This window comes from Gopherus evgoodei, chromosome 10 (assembly GCF_007399415.2).
Source record: "Gopherus evgoodei ecotype Sinaloan lineage chromosome 10, rGopEvg1_v1.p, whole genome shotgun sequence".
Taxonomy (NCBI): Eukaryota; Metazoa; Chordata; order Testudines; family Testudinidae; genus Gopherus; species Gopherus evgoodei.
In genome coordinates, this window is record NC_044331.1 from 83,307,798 (window position 1) to 83,325,721 (window position 17,924).

At 46.9% G+C, this 17,924-nt stretch overlaps 1 protein-coding gene across 8 annotated transcripts in view; it reads left to right on the plus strand.

Moving 5' to 3' along the window:
* Positions 1-17,924, plus strand: part of GRID2IP (Grid2 interacting protein) — a 103,669-nt gene that overhangs the window by 75,865 nt on the left and 9,880 nt on the right. For 4 of the 8 annotated variants that reach the window (XM_030576979.1, XM_030576973.1, XM_030576981.1 and 1 more), the window contains 10 exons: positions 1,731-1,885; positions 4,351-4,458; positions 8,131-8,231; positions 8,800-8,917; positions 9,903-10,228; positions 10,821-11,234; positions 12,797-12,884; positions 14,298-14,387; positions 15,648-15,844; positions 17,059-17,214. In XM_030576979.1, the coding sequence (XP_030432839.1) occupies positions 1,731-1,885; positions 4,351-4,458; positions 8,131-8,231; positions 8,800-8,917; positions 9,903-10,228; positions 10,821-11,234; positions 12,797-12,884; positions 14,298-14,387; positions 15,648-15,844; positions 17,059-17,214 (1,753 nt within the window). The remainder of the gene's footprint in view (positions 1-1,730; positions 1,886-4,350; positions 4,459-8,130; positions 8,232-8,799; positions 8,918-9,902; positions 10,229-10,820; positions 11,235-12,796; positions 12,885-14,297; positions 14,388-15,647; positions 15,845-17,058; positions 17,215-17,924) is intronic. The other 4 variants (XM_030576977.1, XM_030576975.1, XM_030576978.1 and 1 more) reach the window with 4 other exon arrangements.

Genomic DNA, 17,924 nt, shown 5'->3' on the forward strand with positions numbered 1-17,924 from the left:
TCTGGCTGCCTGGACAGACCCTGAGCCAACAGCATGTCCTTTTCTTACAATCAGCCACTTTTGATTAATTTTCATTGCGTTTTATGCTTCTCTTATTCTCCTTTCAGCATTTTGGCTAATGTGTTCCCTTGACCTTAGCACAAGAATGCCTCCTGCTGGCAAACTTTTCTTCCTGTAATTGAACACATCCTCTTTGCCCTGCTGCAGGCCTTGAAACTGATCTTATGGAGGTGTTGAGAGCATCAATAATGCACTTGTTTTCCACCCTTGACCCTTAACCTTTTTCATACAATGCTGATAAAGCCATTATCAGGCCTGACATTTGAATATTAGAGTGATAATGTCCCTGATGGGCTGCTCAGACCATCTTTCTTAGAGCCCCCGGCATTCATTGGGAAAAGCAGCCTGGCTATCCTGTCTCTTCTATTGGATATTAGTTACTATGGAGGCGAGTGCAGATGACTGGTAGCCAAGACTCCCAAGTTTTGTTTTCAACTCTGTCACCGATTCGCTGAATGATTCTGGACAAGTCACTTCATCTCCAAGATTGGCCAGTCCATTAGTAAAATAGGGGTAGTATCTACCTCACAGAGGAATAGGGTGGGCTCACTAATTAATGCTGATTAACCCCCTGAAGATCCTTGAATGGAACATGTGCTTGAGATAGACAAAGTGTGATTGTCTCAGGTGCTGTGCCAGAGTTGTAGGTAGCCAGAATAATGAGCAATTTCGGCCTTTGGTCAAAGCTGGAAATGAACCTTCAAGCTTCTGTGAGGTTCAAAAAAGTTTGGGTAACTTTTTGCTGCTTCCTCATCTTTGTGATTTCCCACTAATATAACAGCTTCCATTTTCAGGTGACCACTGCACTGGGATGGACTAGTATCTTAATCCTTTTAACCTGGAATTCTTTGCTACCACATGCAAAATACAGTCTTGGCTCTTAAGAAATCAGTGACGTTACTCTTGATTTAAATTGGCATCACAGAGAGCAGAATCTGGCCTTACATAGAAAGTTCCCTTCCATTGATGCAAGGTTGCCCTTTTCAGGCTAAACAGTCAATCCGTTTATCAGTCCTCTCTGAGGCTTAACAATCCTTTTCCACTTAGTGTAGAGATTTCTACACCATCTTTACATGGCACCACTGGGGAGACCCAGTCCAGCCTTCGCTGCAGGCTGTAGCTGAAGGGTCTTAACTATGCAGTGCCTGTCTTCTCCACTCAGATCCCCCTGGCTTCACTTTGCCCTGGGGCACTTCCTACTTACTGCTTGACTAAATCTTACCTCTCCCTGGGGGTTCTTCTCCTTCTTCCACCTGTCTCTAGGCCTCCTCCCAGGCCCTTTCCAGTAGTCCCTCCAAGCCTGCTCCGAAGGGGCTCAGCCTTAGGTTTTATCTCATCCTCACACTGACCCAAGAGCAGTACTTTTTATTGCCTGTCCATCACATGGTCCTTGAGTCACATGCTCTGGGACTGCTGCAGAACTACATTTCCCAGAATTCTTTTGCTTTAAAGAGTCAAGTGTCCAAGCCAAATGGGCTGGCAGTGCCTGCTTACAAAGGGCCCAGTACAGTTACTCAGACAAATAAGAGACAAGCCCCTGCCTACAGGAGCTAAAATCTAAGTTAGATATAGGACAGAAAGGGATGAAACAAAAAGGGAATTGTCATGGGAAGGAATACTGCAGCAAAAGTAGGTGATCATTGTCTTGCCTTCTCTTTTCAACTGTGCAGGAACATCGATACTCTCATAGTGGATGTGTACCCTGTGCTGGACACACCAGTCAAGCAGGTCATTTGGCAGTTTATCTACCAGCTGTTGACATACGAAGAGCAGGAGCACTGCCAGCAAAAGATTGCCAGGTTCCTTGGTTACAAGTCAGTGGCAGGTGAGAGGAAAGCTCCTGTACTCTGACATGTGCACGCTGTGTCTCATGACTTCCCTGAGGATTGGGTCTTATTGCATGTTATCACATTGTTAAGAACTGCCTAAGATTAGTGGAGGTTAGGTTGAATATCTTTTTTTGTGCTAGGGCTCGAAGAAAGTGGTGAATTCTCGTTGGAAAGAGTGGCTTGCCAGCCTTTCTTGAATGGGACAGAGCTCTGGGGCCTGATTCTCCCCTGCCTTGCACCTTGTATAGTCACTCACACCTGTGAAGACTGGGTGTAAAATTCTACCTGGTCAGAATGGCAGTGTTGTACATCCACTTTGCACAGGTGTAAAGGACTATCCAGGGTATAGGACAGTGGAGAATCAGGACCCTCTCTTTCTAGCCCTGATCATTCATGAGATACTGATCTTTAAACCTGGGATTGGTCCAGGACTGAAGGCTGCTCTTCCTGCACCTTGAAGCAGTGTAATTTTGGGAGGAAACTCCACATTTTGAGGGAAAGAAGGAAAAATATTTTTGTGGTAGGTTGTCTTAAAAATGCACCCGAGACAGTCAAAGATAAGTAAGGGATGCAGTTTCTCCCCTGATGTCACCAATGTGTGGCATAAATAAATGTCTACAATTAGGGTTCGTTAAAATTAAGGACCATCAGACATCACACAGAGAAGTGAGAAACATGCTTGATTCCAGCCTCTGCCTAGGAGGTTTTGTTCTATCACAGAGATTTAGGGTGGCATTAGCAAATCACATTGCATCCTGCAGTGAAGGAGTCTGCATCTACCTTTTCTTACTTGTCACTATCTGTTGTTGCTGTGGCAACATACAAACCAACTGCGGTTTGCTGTGGATTATGTGCTTCACAATCAGACAGCAAAAAGGCAGAGAGTAAATTTAGAATGAAAGGTTTTAATCTTTGTATCTAGATTTGTTCATTACTTTTAAATTCCTGTGTTTTAAACCATTTACATTTTGCTGATACATTTCTTTTAAACATGGCTAAAACTGCAGGAAAGAGTTTTCAATTTGAAGAAGGGGAGGACTTGTTGAGACACTTTTTTTTTTACACAATCTGTTTACAAAGGAAAAGTCATTTGTGTAGGGTCAACCAGCCCTTTTGCAGTGTAGGCACAAATGTTCTGAACTGAGCATGCAAAAAGGCTTGTGTATTTGCTCACCTAATTTGCATGAACAATTAACATGACTGTGCTTGTGCATTCAGAATAAGTGGGCAAACGTGCATATTTTTACATGAGAATTCCAAGCAGCTGGGCCCTGGTATTCAAAATGAAGACTTTAAATGATATTATTATGAACAGCAGAATCATGTCAGGAGACAGATTTGAAGTTTTGATTTCAGTTGCTTGTTTTAATTTATTTTAACCCTGGTAGAGAGTGGGTCATCCTTTCCTGTTCTATGAGTGCAGTTTTCAAAATAGGCGTTTAAGTTGCACGAGTAAAATGTGCTATAAACATGTAATTGTGCCTGCTATACATGTATGTACTCTTTTTCATGCACATATATGTATTTTACAGGTGATGCTATTCTAAGGTTATCCCTTTTCCCCGTGTATATGGTTAGATTAGATATGTATCTACTTCAGGTCGTTTTATGTGAGCCTGGGCTTCTGAGTGGATTAATAATATTGTTTGGTGCATATACATCACTCTTCATCTTCAGAGCACTTTACAGATAGTAATTTAAGAGTAACCTACAAGGAGTCGGTGTTACTGGTCCTATTCTACAGATGAGGGAGGTGAAGCACAGGGTGTTGAAGTGACTTACCCAAGGCCACATAGTTTCAGGGGCAGGATTAAAACCAGGAGTTCCTGGTATTCAGACCTTACAGTTAGGAAGTGGATGTACTCCCTTCCATAAAAGGTCAGTCTGTGCTCACGTGACTTTCCATATACTCTGGTACAGTGTGTGCATACCCATGTCTGGGAACATGAAAGCCAGACCTCCCCAGATTTGGGGCAGCTCTTCATTTGATCTGGTTCCAAACCAAGTAGTCGTCTCCACTGTGGTAATGTTTAATGGATGTCTGAGTGTTTACCTGCCAGGCACTGAACACCATAGCCTCTAGGTTCTGAAGTAATGCTAAGATTATTTTACCCAACACCAGCATCGACCATGTGGTTTTGGAGAATTCTTCTTACAGTTTGCATTACAGCACTGCATTGCAGACTGCTTTGCATGCCAGGAGCCCATCCCTAGAGGGTGGAGAAAGAGAAGGTTGACTGTTTCCCTCTGGAGTCATTCCTGATGAGCCATATATGCTGGGATCCTGTCCCCATGTGGGGGGTGGGATTTCAGGCTCACAGAACTTTGTGGTCAACAGCAGCTGTGAACCTGAATGTCCCTAGGGTTGTTCCTCTGTGATTAATAGGAAGATGGTAGGTGAGAAGCACTGGGAGCCAGTGCATCTTGCAAAGACACTGTAACTTATAAAGTCTCTTTGCAGCTGCAGCAGAGCCAGAGGCAGAGGAACAGCACCGGACTTTGGTTCGAGGGGCCTCAGTATGTCGGGGAAGCATTCGAACGCAAGGCCCTGAGGAAGGTGGGACAGGAGGTAGGTAATTTATTGCTCTATTAAGATTCCCTTTGGAGAGCTCCTGTGGCTGTTTCCCTTTTATCCTGGGCCCAGCGGGCCTAGTTGTTAAGATGCAGACCCAAGAGTCAGGATTGTTAGCTGTTGTTCCAGCTCAGTCCTTGATTTGACATTGGTCTAAATAGCAACCCTAGGTACAAGCTAGCAGAGAGTCAGGCTCAAGTCCTTGGCAGCAAATCCACTTTTGTTCAGACAAGGAACAAACTGTTTAACATCAGAAAGTCCTAATATGAAAGCTGCCTGGGCTGAGGCTGTAAGTTGTTTATTTAGGATCCCTGACATTGTTTAGAGGGACAACCAGGGAGAATTACAGTGGGCTGCCAGGCCAGTGGATTGGCAATAATCTAAACCATTCTGCACATTCCTCCCGGGGGCTCTTTCAGGGATAAGCCTCGCTGCAGCATTAAGGGATGAGGCTCACTTCTGTCTGTCTGGATCCATAGTTCTTTCTGGATCTCATCATTGCTTGTCCAGACCTCCCCAGGTTCACACCTAAAATGGTGTTTGGAAAGTCCCCAGGACCACAAATGCTAGTTCTGAAGGGGGTCCTGGCTCTTTAATCTGTCCAGCCGCTCGCAGCCTTCCTTCTGTCCTCCACAAACTCCTCATTCCCCCTCCCGCTGGTAAGCCACAGCATTCTAACTTTCCTGCAGGGCCTCTTCCAACATCCTGAAACCCCTGCAGCTCTCCCTAGGAGAGCATCACACTACTGCTGGTTCCATCCTCCCACCTCAGTTCTCTGCCAGATCCCTCTTGATAGTTTGGACATGCAGTCATAGCCAATTCACCTCCCTTTAGCAGCTGGCACCCAGCACGGAATAGAATTCTGCCTGTGGCACCTTCTCACTTATCGGTTTCTCAGCACCCAGCGACTCACCGTAACCAGCCATGTTTCTCTGACGTAATAGCCTCCTGTGCCTCTAATAGGGGGATAATGGGGCATTTAGAAATGGGTGCCTAAGTCCTCATATGAACTTGTCACCATTAACAGGGACTGTAGTGTCACTGAGCTGTCAAAGGAGGACGCTGTCAGAGCTGCCAGATAGAAAACATTTCTACTGGGAGAATCCAGTAACCTGCTGCGGAGAGGGATTTCCTGTGCCTGATATTAATGCATGGAATCCTAAACAACTGTATTAGCCAGAGGGAGGCCGCACATTCCGGACAGATATTGACAGCTGTGAGGTTAGGAATATTGTCCTCAGCTGCCCTTCTGAAAAACCGGAGCAGGAGGAAAGCGTGACCTGTTGTCCTAATAATATTCGGAGTGAACTAGTCGTAAACCGAAAGGAGAGTGTTGGGAATAACCCATACCCAGCAGGTTTCCAGCTGCCTTTATTGTACAAACCACTTGTTCAAAAAGGGTTTTCTAGGTCAGTATGACAAAGAATGTAAACTGGAGGATGGTATCAGCCTGCATGCTATTTATTGCTAGTGAGGAGTGGCAAAAGTGTCAAAGATTCAGATGAACACCCAAAAACACAGGGGCTTCTTTGAATGTCACCCAAACTACCCACACATGCTGGATTTGCATGGTGCCTGGTGAATTTCTGCCTGTTGAGCTGCAAATCCTAAATTTCTTCTCTAGATTTTACTCAGGTTTTGCTCAGGTTTTTACCTATTGATTGCAGTAGGCCAAAGCCTAAAGACCTTACTCAGCATTTACTCAGGCAAGCTTTATTGAAGGCAATGGGCACTTTGCCTGAGGACTGAGTGAGGGCCCCAGGATTCCAGTACCAAAGAAGGAGAGCAAAGATGGCATTATGCTTAAGCTATAGTGACCCTGTAGGGGCCATGCAGCTGGCCCAGGATCACTGGGGTACAAAGTGTTCCAGCCATGTCCCCTCCTGCCCCAACACACACCTCAAATGCTGGCTCTACTCTAACCCCTCTGGGTCCAGCAGGAAGTAAGACGCCCCTGGGACTCCTCTGACCATGAGCAATAATGCTTCAGGGTGGGAAGGACTGACAGTGTTTGAACTCAGATAGAGTTTTGGTTACACTGATTTACCCAGCTTTGAGTTGCAGCCCATCTCTCCATTATGGCTGATCTGGTTCTCTGGCCTGAGGTTAATGGTCTGATTGGTTGCCGTGGCCACTTCTCCTGAGAGCAGGCTCAGACTCCCAGTTCCATTTAGAAACACGGCTGAGTGACTCCAGGGAGGAAACGTTTTTTAATCCCTGTCTTTTTCCAAATGTTAAAGAGCCGATGGAGAGATTTACATTCCTTTCAGCCCAAATATTTTATCTCCACATCTAGAGCCAAATTCAACCCTGGTGCAAGCAGGCATATCTCCAGAGAAAGCCATGGTGTGCCACCCACTCACACCAGGTCTGACTCTGACCCATTTGCTCTGAATGGACAAAGTCCAGCTATTAATGGCAACTGCAGAAAAAAGACCCTGATTCTGACACATGTGGCACAGGGGAAAATGAGTTTAGGAATATGCCTGCTGGCCTGTTGCTAGTGGAGTGGCTGTCCTAGGAAAGCTGTTCTATCTGCATACTCCCCCATCATAACCCTGTAAGTCCCAGCCCTCACCTCGTCTCACCCTCACTGTTTGTGCTCCTGCTTTTATTCTGGTGACAGCTCAGAATCTGTCATGTGTTTTTCATCTGCAGTGATTCTGGATTCATCTGTTATCCACACATGACAACTAGGGTGAAGTGTCTTAATGAAAAAATATCCAGGGGTTTATTAAAAAAGGAGAAAATCTTTGGTGTTCCAGTAACAAGATGCCTTGATAGCACTATGATGGATACATTAGAAATACCTATTGACAAACTGGGTAATGTTCCTTCCTTCCAATGTTGTACTAGAGACTGTGCAACTGGTGCTGAAAATTTGTGCAACACTAGTAAAGTGCATCGCTGATGAAGTCGGTTCTCGCCCATGAAAGCTTATACCCAAATAAATTTGTTAGTGTCTAAAGTGCCACAAGGGCTCATCGTTGTTTTTGCTGATACAGACTAACACAGCTACACTCTAAAACCTATATAATAATAACACTGAGCACCTTTCAAACAGTGAGAAATTACATGTATCCTCACACCAACCCACCCGCAAGGTAGGCAGGTTAACACTAATCTCCTCTTTTTATAAACACAGAGAGGCAAAGTGTCTTGCCCCCAAGCATAGGAGAAACTGTTGAAATGCAGGCAGCACACTGGTGTTCCTTGCGGCCAGGCTTGTATGCCAATCACTAGGCTACATCTAATTGCTCATGCGATGTCTGGTGTCTCTATGCTCAGTGTCATAATTACAATATTTTCGCACATTTGCCTGGTCTACACAAATATTTCCCCTAGTGGGTGACCCTATCCTACAGTGTAGATGCCAATTTAAATGACGATTTTAACAAATTACCCACAGTGCAGCAGGAAATATGTCACCATTCATTCTGGGTTTGGGGACTGTACAGTCCATAAAGTCAGAACTATCCTTGTTCTGCATCCAAAGGTTCCGCTGAAGGGAGCGAGATATTTGGGTCCACAGGGAAGATGAGATCAAGCCCTTAGTCTTGTGTGAGTGGATGTTCCCTGTTCTCTGGGTAGTGAGAGGTGGGCAGGGGCAGCAGTGAAATCAAAGGATGCCCATACAGGGGACATCACTGGCAGTTCTTTCCTTCCCAGCAGGTCACAGTGACACCGGGGAAGTATCAATTCGACTGATGCCTGGAGAGAGGCAAGCGGGAGATGGCACATCCCTTCCAGAGACTCCCAACCCCAAAATGGTTTGAACCTTGGTTATCTATGTGTGCAGCTGTTTGGGTGGGTTTTCTGTGAGGAAAGTGGCAGCTGGGAGAGAAGAGCTTTCCTAGGCAGCATCTTGCTTGATGAATATGTAATATTTTGACTTCACAGGGCAGCAGAACAGTTTGACTTTATTTTATGTTCACATCAGAAGGCAGATAAACAAGGGAAAGGTGCTAAGGGTGCTACATGCAAATTTATCACCTTGGCATCTGCTTCCCATGCCAGAAACAATCCCTTCAGCACCGCATCAGAGCGGCTCTCTAAACATATTACCCTGGCAGTCAGTTGCTTTAACAGAACTGGCACCTTTCAAAGCCTTGGTACAACCTAATCAGAGAGAGTGAATGGTGTGACATTCAGAAAAGAGGGAACCATCTTCCCTTAGTGTCAAATGCTCCTTAAAAAGGGGCGATTTTTTAATGCAATCAATAATAGAGAGCAGTTGGGATCAGGAATTGGACACAGAGCCTTCCTCTTTTACATCACTGGTTTTCAGATATTTCCAGAGTTGGACATTTATGGTTGTTTTTTCCTTTTTGCTTTCAGATGTCGGCTGTCTACGCAGAGTTAGAAAATCGCCTGATTGGCAGCTTTGCAGGAAAGATGGCTAATGCCCCCACATACAGAGATTCACCCCCTGTCCCAGATCAGGCAAACGCTGCAGGTAGAGGCTTGCTTTCTCCTGGTTTTGGGATCGAGGCAGTTCATTTGCTCTAGCTGGTACGATGACATGCAACATGCTGGTTTGGTGCTAATTATGCAGCCCCAGGATTACGTTACATTTCTCTTTGCACCTGGGATCAAGTCACTTGAGGTCTCATGACAAATTACTGCATGGGCTCCATTAGGGTGAAATCAACACAGGTTTATTGCAGGCAGTATTCCCCTTTGGGGAAGAAGGGGGGTGAAGGAACTGTTGGCTCCCCATGTCGTACTCTGACCTTAAGCAGGGCTTGGGCAGGGCAAGAAGCACAATCTCCCAGGTCCAAAAGAAAAACACAGTAGTGTAACAGTGTAACAGTTCCTACCTACCCCCAGGGAGACTCTCTCCAGAGACTGCTAGATCCTGGCCCCAGCCACACCTTCCTTCATGTAGTCTCTAAATATCCCCTAGCCCCGCCCATTCCTTCTTTCAAGGAGCTAGCGCAAGACGTCCTCTCTCGCTGCTGGTCAGCCGCTACTGAGCTGGGCTTTCTGCCTTTTAACCCCTCCTCCAGGCTTGACAGCTGTCACAGGCATATTGGGGAAGGATTGATGGAACCTAAAGGCTCTAATTAACCCTTCTTGGTCAGTGTTGGGTCTGTGCACCACATCACAGCAACTTTTTATGCTAAGGAAGGCAACAGTGCAGCCTATGAGTCTAAGGGGGCCCATAAAGTTCTAGAGTGTGACCTTTATCTTCAGTGGGGAGTTGCCATGCTCTGGTTTGATCCGAGCAGCTTCTGCTCAGATCAGGATAGATCACTGCATGCTGGCAACTATCATCTCTCCAGGTTGCACCTTTATTTCAAAGTTGCTTTATTGTACACAGACAATTTGCTCCAGTGACTCCTGGCTGTGTTAGACCACAGGAAATGTTCATAGCCCTGCTTTTAAATGAGATGTAGGCTTGGAGGAGTCTACTCTGCAGCACTGTTTGTTTCCTGCAGGTGTTCGGAAGTCGGGGATGATGATCTCCTGGCAGAGTGATCCTTTGCCCTCCCAGCAGAGCTTTTACCACCCACAGAGCAGCATCCCCTCCCCCAGCAGCACAGAGTCCAACCCCTATGTCAGCCTAGACAGCAGCCCTGCCCCTTCCCCCAAGCACATGGACTACACGCTAAGCCCCCTGTCTCGACGGAAGAAGCTCTTCACCTTCTCCAGGCCCCCACGCAGCCGGGACACAGATCGCTTCCTGGACGCCTTGAGTGAGCAGCTGGGACACAGGGTCACCATTGTGGATGACTTCCTCACACCCGAAAATGACTACGAGGAGGTGAGTAAGGGGACCTGGACAGGGCTGCGCTCAGAGCTCTCCTGGGCTCCCTCAGGTTGGGTTCCCTGTTGGGATGATCAGTGAGGTACAGTCGCATCACACTCAGAAAGCAGGAGGGAGCAGCTTGGTGACTATATCTCTGGGAGGCTCCTGCAGAAGTAGCTGGATGGGGACAATGAAGAAGAGTTCTGTGCTGTATAGCAAAGCACTGCGATCCTGAGGCAGGGAGATCTCCCAGGGCTTGACTGCACTGTGGCATTAACTCAAGTTATCTACACTTACATTACTGCTCTCCAGTCAGCCTAGCTCGAGTGAGAGTGGTCGTACACGGGCGCTGCACTCCTCCTGTGAGGCACTAAGATTGTGAGGGCTCAACCCATAGTTCTTTGCACTGCAGGAAGCTGTGAATTCTTCCCCAGTGAATTGTGTCCTAGGTGCTAGCCTGCGTCCACACTACAGAGTGGTCATGTTAACAGCTGACGAGTTGTGCTAACTCGAGCTTTAGCCTGTACCTTGACGGGCTTTTGTGCCAAGTGGCTGGGAGTAGAAGCTTTTCTCATGGTGTAGTTACATTCTCTTTTTCCCAAATCAGATGAGTTTCCATGACGACCAGGGAAGCTATGTCACCAATGACATGAGCAGTGCCAGCGAGTACATCAGCAGCAGCGATGACGGGAGCTCTCTGACCTACTCCACCCTGTCTGATCACATCCCCCCTCCCCCACTCAGTCCGCCCCCGCCCCCGCCGCAGTTCCATGACTCCAGACCAGTCACTTTGAGCTCAGAGGTCACAAGAAATATCTGCTCCCCACTCTCCAAAATGCTAGGGAGTCACTCACAACCAGTTCCTCCCCCTCCCCCTCTTCCCCCTCCCCCACCGGTGCCGTGTGCACCCCCCCTGCTGCAGCGGGGCCTCGTACATCGCAGGAGTGAGTCCAGCCACATGAGTGTCAAAAGGCTGCGGTGGGAGCAAGTAGAGAACTCGGAAGGCACCATCTGGGGGCAGGTACCGTATGGAACCCAGCAACTGGAGTGACAGCGCTCAGGCTCAGTCAGGGAAGGATGACATTGGGTCCATTACTTACACCGACGGCTACATCGTCCAAGTTAACAATCCAAGTTATCAAATCTCAGGCTCCAAGGCCTACACTATAGGGGTCAGAAAAGAAGATTTACCCATGTGCAGCAGCATTTCCAGCTGGCCAGGTGCATGCTGTGGGGGTGTTCTTCCCTTCCCCTGGAGTATCAGGGCATGGCCACTCCTTAGGCAAGAAACTGAAACAGGGAGACTCACTTATCTACCCCAAGGTGGCAGTTCTTATGGTGCATCTCACTTAATTTCATCCTTGCTTTGTTTGGCTCAGAACCCAAAGAACCACATAAAGGTTAACTGTGATTAGTACTGGGAAACGTATCCAATAAGATCTGCCTGAGCAGCACTCTGCGGAATATTCCTTTATCTCCATGTGGCTTGGTCAATGGGAGCAGGAGCTGTCATCAATCACCAGGCATAGGAAATTGCAGTTTTATCCACAGGGGTGGGCTAAAATTGTGAACATGCTGGAAAGCAGAAGAATGGTACCCAGGTATCACAGGGATGGATGCATTATAACCAGAGAGATGGAGGAGAGGCTAGAACCAGAAGTGATGTTTATTAGACAGTATTATTGACCTGTGCCAGACAGGCTGTGATTCGCCCCCTGGTGGTGACACAGAACTCAGCTCCTTATCTCAGCTAAAATGATAGGATTTGACTTGATTGAGGTGAATTTGAGTTGTTTTGAATTGATTTGGAAAAAGCTGAGTTCAGTGAGACTTGAATTTCAAGCCATGTACTTTCCTCCCTAAACAGCATTAGAAAATGTAGAAATTAACAACTGGGCAGTCTCTCATGTGGATCCTTAATTCCCCCAGTGATTTCATTCAATGAATTAACTTGGAGTACTCTGCCTGTGCATTTGTTTCTCACTCCTGTTTTTTTTGGGAGGGGGTGGGGGTGGGGGAAGGCTGGGAATGAAGTATTTCTGCTTAGTGATTTTTTTGGATGCAAAAGGCCCTTGAGATTTCTGTAATTCCCATCATATGCGTTAGTGAAATAATATTTGCCAAAGAAACATGCTGAAGAGTTATTGTTTTTAATTTAAATGTCATACAACCTGCTAAGTTAACTCCAATGGGACTGTCTGCTAGCAGCAATGCTGGAGGATTGAATCACCAGGTTCTTTTCTTTCTTCTGAACAGAGAATGATCCCATGGGATGTAGTCTGACTCTGATATAAAAAATACCTCCATTCCAGGACATTGTAAGAGAGAAATTCATGATCCCATAGACTCCAGTGTCTGCAATGGCTTTGTAGTGGGCAGTTATAAAGAAAATGCCACAAAAAATGCTAGGCAGCAGGGCCAGGCTATAAAGAAAATGCCACAAAAAATGCATCTGCCTCTAGGCATTCTGGGGCTGCATAGTTTAGGGCTTTTGGGGTGGGAATGCAGCGCAGAATGGGGATGTGCAGCATGGATATCTCCTCCTGGGACAGGGTCTTACTGACTGTATTCCTCCTCCTGCAGCTTGGAGAAGACTCAGATTATGACAAACTGAGTGATATGGTCAAATACCTTGACCTGGAGCTTCATTTTGGAACTCAAAAGCCTGCAAGTAAGTAAACCACTTATGAACAGCCATGCTGCCACTAGAACCCAAAGCTGGCACAGAACAGATAGGGAACACTTTATGGTGCAAGAACTAAGTAATTAGTGAGATAATGCCTATTTCCAGGGACACTGTCAACACAGAAGTCATATATAGTGGTCTACCAGTAATTCTTCCACATAGTACTAAATAACATCTCAGATTATTAAAGTGGAGATTATTTTTAAATCTCCCATAATTTTCTCCAGTGATGCTATTTGTTTATTGTCTGCATTTCAGTCAAGTGGGACTGTGAAACTCAGCTGGACAGTTTCCCTTTCTATGTTCAGTTTCACTTACTGGTTCTCATGCAGCTATATCTCAGCTTCCTGCCCTACGTGGGAAAGCTGACATGCAAAAACCTCTTTTCCTTATCATTAAGAGCCTGGTTTTCAAATACCAGCAGCTTGAACCTGCACCAAAAACACATGCATAACTTTGTATCTAAATATTGTACACAATTACTACAGTTCTCTGCATATTAGGATATTGGCACATGCCACGGGGAGGGATAGTTCAGTGGTTTGAGCATTGGGCTGCTAGACCCAGGGTTGTGAGCTCAATCATTGAGGGGGCCATTTAGGGAACAGGAGTAAAAATCTCTCTGGGGATTGGTCCTGCTTTGAGCAGGGGGTTGGACTAGATGACCTCCTGAGGTCCCTTCCAACCCTGATAGTCTATGAAATGGCCAAGTCTGTGGGTGCAAATCACACACTGAATGGGCTAGAAAGAACTCCAGGTGGAGCTCAGCTCTAAGCATGAGCTTAGGAGCCCTGGTCTGCCTTCCTAGCAGAGCAGCCTTTGATGAATGAAAATCAGTTCCATAACTGAAAAAAGAGTGTGGGGGAAGGTCAGGTCTATCTCTTGTGGGGCATGGGGATGTGATAACCTGTCTGTCTCCTGGGGGAAGGTGGATGGGTAACTTCTCATTGCTCTCCTGGGTGTGGGAGGAAGTGATGACTAACCATTAGAAAGGCAGTCTGTGGCTCACTTGAATTGAGAAGAATAAAACCAGAGTGGGATTTTTGTGCTCACGTAGTAAATCTGATATGGGAACATAGTGGTTTTGGAGGGTCATTTGAGGGTGCTAGTCTGGGAGGCTTTTTGGCAGGGTAAGGTGGTACTAACTCACCCAGTTAAGTTTCTGGAACAATCTGGGATTTTTCTGTATATCTCACCTCTTGTTTTACCTTTTTCAGCTCAGCATGAGTCTTCCATTCAGGAGATCTTTGAATTCAGAATTCAAGGATTCCCGGAGCCATTCCTGTGCCCAAAGCATCATGTCTCCTCACTCTCATTCATTATCTCACTGTTTTCAGCGCAGTTTCCTCTGTGCTGGAGTTAGCTGAGCCCATCCTTACATCTGATTAAATCTTTCAGTTTCTCTTCCAGAGCCAACTCTGTTGTCTGAATCCTTTAAAAAGAAAGACGTGGTTGAAATTTTGTCTCACAAAAAGGCCTACAACACATGTAAGTAAATGTCAGAGTGGAAGCAAAACCCTAAACAGGTCCTGAGATGGAACGGCAGTACCTGGCAGTATAGAGAGCTGGAAAGGTAAAAAGAGAGCAAAGATAAATAGGTACATCCCAGTTTGCCTGGGTACAGTGATCAGTACAGGGCAATAGAGACCACTGCAATACAGTGTCCTTTGTAGGCTAGCAGAGAGAGTCAGCCTAAGCTAACAAGCTTGAAGGAGAACTATAAAGATGGGATGTGACTCATTGGCATGGAGCAGGGTGGATAGCACTCCAGATAATGGGGCAGCCCCAGGAATGAGTCTTTTCTCCCTGCATTGTGGAGAGTGGCAGGCGGGGAGGAGGTGCAAAGCAGAGGACACTGCAGAACGTGGCCAGAAGCACCTGAGGGTAGCACACTCGGCTGATCTTTACAACTGCTTCAGTAAGGATCAGTGTGCATTGCCCCAGTGCCTGCCTCTGGATGAGGCACAAGCAGGCACGTGGAGTGGGGAGAGCCTGACTGTGACCCCAGACAACTTGGCCACTCTCCCTTGAATCCAAGGAATGCGAGTGGACACTTAGCCTGGCCCTGCTGCCTAGCATTCAGTAGGGCGACAGATCACCATTCTGCCTGGCTCCTGCATGGGAATGCAGTGAGGTGCAGAGGAGAAAAAGGCTTCATGTGTCCTCCATCCCCTGTGCACTACGCAGGACAAGGCAGAATGTTACCATTAGATATCTGACTTTATCATGCACCTGAATCTCATTAATCCTAGGGGAGCGCCATGGGGAGACTAGACCCTGACATGCATGAAGGCTTCTGCTCTGTCACCCAGGCTAATCCCCTGCATTGCTTCCACTTGGATATATGTAAATGAGCCATATTCCAAACACACTTTGCATAAAGGGGGCGGGAACGGGAATGGAGTCTCCTACCTCTGGATCGCATCTTCTGATCCAGACCATCGGGGTAGTGGCTGAAAGTTCTTACCATGTGATGGCAGTTTGGTGGTTTGGGTGAAAAGATGTAACTGTCCCGGCCCAGTTCCTGTTGGGCAGGTGTCCACATCACAAAACAGCTCCTCAGGTGGCCCTCTTGCCAATAGTCTCAGCAGAGAGGCAAAGAGGCTGCCCTCCTGCCCCTATGGAGCTTCCCTTTGGGGTGTCCACCCAGCAGCTTTCCCTGACACTAAAATTCATATAGAATGTACCAGCCTTTGGAGTCTGCTTCCTCCCTGTGCCTGAATTGATGTCCTTCCTCCTCCTCCCCAGCCATCCTGATAGCCCACCTCAAGCTCTCACACATCGAGCTGCGCCAAATTCTCATGACAATGGAGAGCGATCGCCTGGAGTCCTCTCACATCAAGCAGCTCCTGCTGTATGCACCTGATGCAGAGGAGGTCCAGCAGTACCAGAACTACCAGGACAATCCCAGCAAGCTGAGTGAGCCAGACCAGTTTGTCCTGCAGGTAACTGCCATGTGGTTGGGCATGGGGAAGGCATGGGTGCTGCAGTGTCATTGGGATGGTCCTGCTGAAAATCCAGCCAGTTCAGCCAGCTGTAGGAGAATAATTGCACCTTGTTTCATACTAACCTGCATCAAATCAAATAGCTACAGGTGTTATCAGGTATAAAACTGTAGCACCAAGAGTGTGCTGAGCCCTTTACACTCACGGGTCTCTACCCTGTAGAGCCTCCAGCCTAAACCCACATTATGCAGACCCCGGGGAGGGAGGTGAAGCACCTGGGAATCCAGTGGTTGAGCAAGGAGGATTAGCTCACATCTTGGCACCTCTGGGATTATTAACTGGATTTGGTTTTAATTGTAGCTTTTCTCTGGTCTAATTTGCCAGTGTTTTTTTTGAGACAAGACTCACGGTTTAGAGGCCTCTTGGCAGGAGGGTGTTTAAAAGAACTGGTTTAATGAGGAGAGGGTGGAAGTGAGTCAGGGAGGAAGTTCCAGAATCCAGGGTTGCATTTCTTCTTAATGGTTAGTAGGTTTCATTGAGCTGGCTCCTTTTTTTAGGGAAATAATGCAATGTGCTGACCAGCTTTCAAGCTTACAGCCCAGGAACACCATGCCAAGAGGAAAGGATTTTCAGAATTCTGTGATCTGCTTGTTAGTATTGGATGCACAGCACTATTGGGGTGGGGGGCAGGGGGCAGAGGTGTATTCAGTGGAATGGCCAGATCTACTCTTGAGTTTTGGTTTTGCTGATGACATATAAATATGTGACCAGGCATTGTGAACTGCCCTGCATTCAGGTACCAAAGTAAAGCGTATCGACCTCAGGCTTTGCCACTTGGGTCTCCCAAATCTCCCTTGCCATCTGGTTACCACTCAATAAATGGATGGGAATTGTGACAAATCAGTGCTACCAACCAACTCAGCTTGAGCTTTGATTGTGTAGTTTTGCCCAGCTGCGAATTTCTTCCTAGTGACAGACTCTCTGGTGGATACTGGCATTAAACCCAGTCTGTGGCAGTGAGTTGAAAGCGATTGCTGATAAAAACATCAGAAACTACCCACAGTTGCTACCCAATGATACCTGAGAGAGGGCCGGCAAGCGCTGTTTCACAGTAGAGGGAAATTCTGCATTAAAGGGAACACTGTATGTTAACTGAAAGGGAAGGGAGTTAATCAAGGGTGACCCCAGTAATTTGTTGCTCCCTTTTTTCTCAGATGTTATCAGTACCAGAATATAAAACCCGGCTACGCAGCCTTTACTGTAAGACCACCCTGCAGGAGAAGGCAGAGGAGATCAAAGCCAGCTATGAGTGTATCTGCAAGGCTTCCCTGGAGCTGAAAAGCAGCAAGAAACTGGCTAAGATCTTAGAGGTCAGAGAACAAACCTCATTGCCAGTAATAGCCATTGGGGGGCATCCAGCATCCACCACTCAGGAAAGCATGTACAGTCTGTGCTAGCTGGTGTAAGGGCTGGGAGAGAGTTAATGCACACGCTGATCCAATCCAGGCTATTGGTTTGTTCCATCAAGGACCAACCCTGGGCTCCGGTAGAATTGACCGCTGGCTGCACGTTAACTCTGCAGCAGAATGGCTGGCTGCATGTGGGTTTACAAAGCCTAAGAGATTCTCCCTTAGCTCAAGTGGCCAGGACCTTGGGCTTTGGAGCAGGAGGATGTGGGGTCTACTCTAGCAGTCGCTGTGAACATCTGAGGGGCCATGGTGTGCAGCATAGTGACAAATGTGAAGTCCTAGCTAGCCAAAGATTTTTTGCCAGATGGAAAAAATCCTTCTTCCCTTGCTTCTAGCTTGGCCCTGGACTGCAGCATCCTACCCCCGCGTTCCTGACCGATCCAATGAGCAGGAGACTTGTAGATTTGCCCTTTGCTATCAGTTGTATGCTTTAGAAGAAACTGGTAAAACAAACACAACACGAGGTGACAAAGGACATTTCCAAATTAATGTTTAATCCTCTTAATGACCTTGTCACAGCAACCCAAATCACACCTAGTTAGCCTTCTGGAGCCAGTAGCTGGCTGCAGATTAACTTGTAGATATGAGAAATTCACACAGCTCCAGGGGTG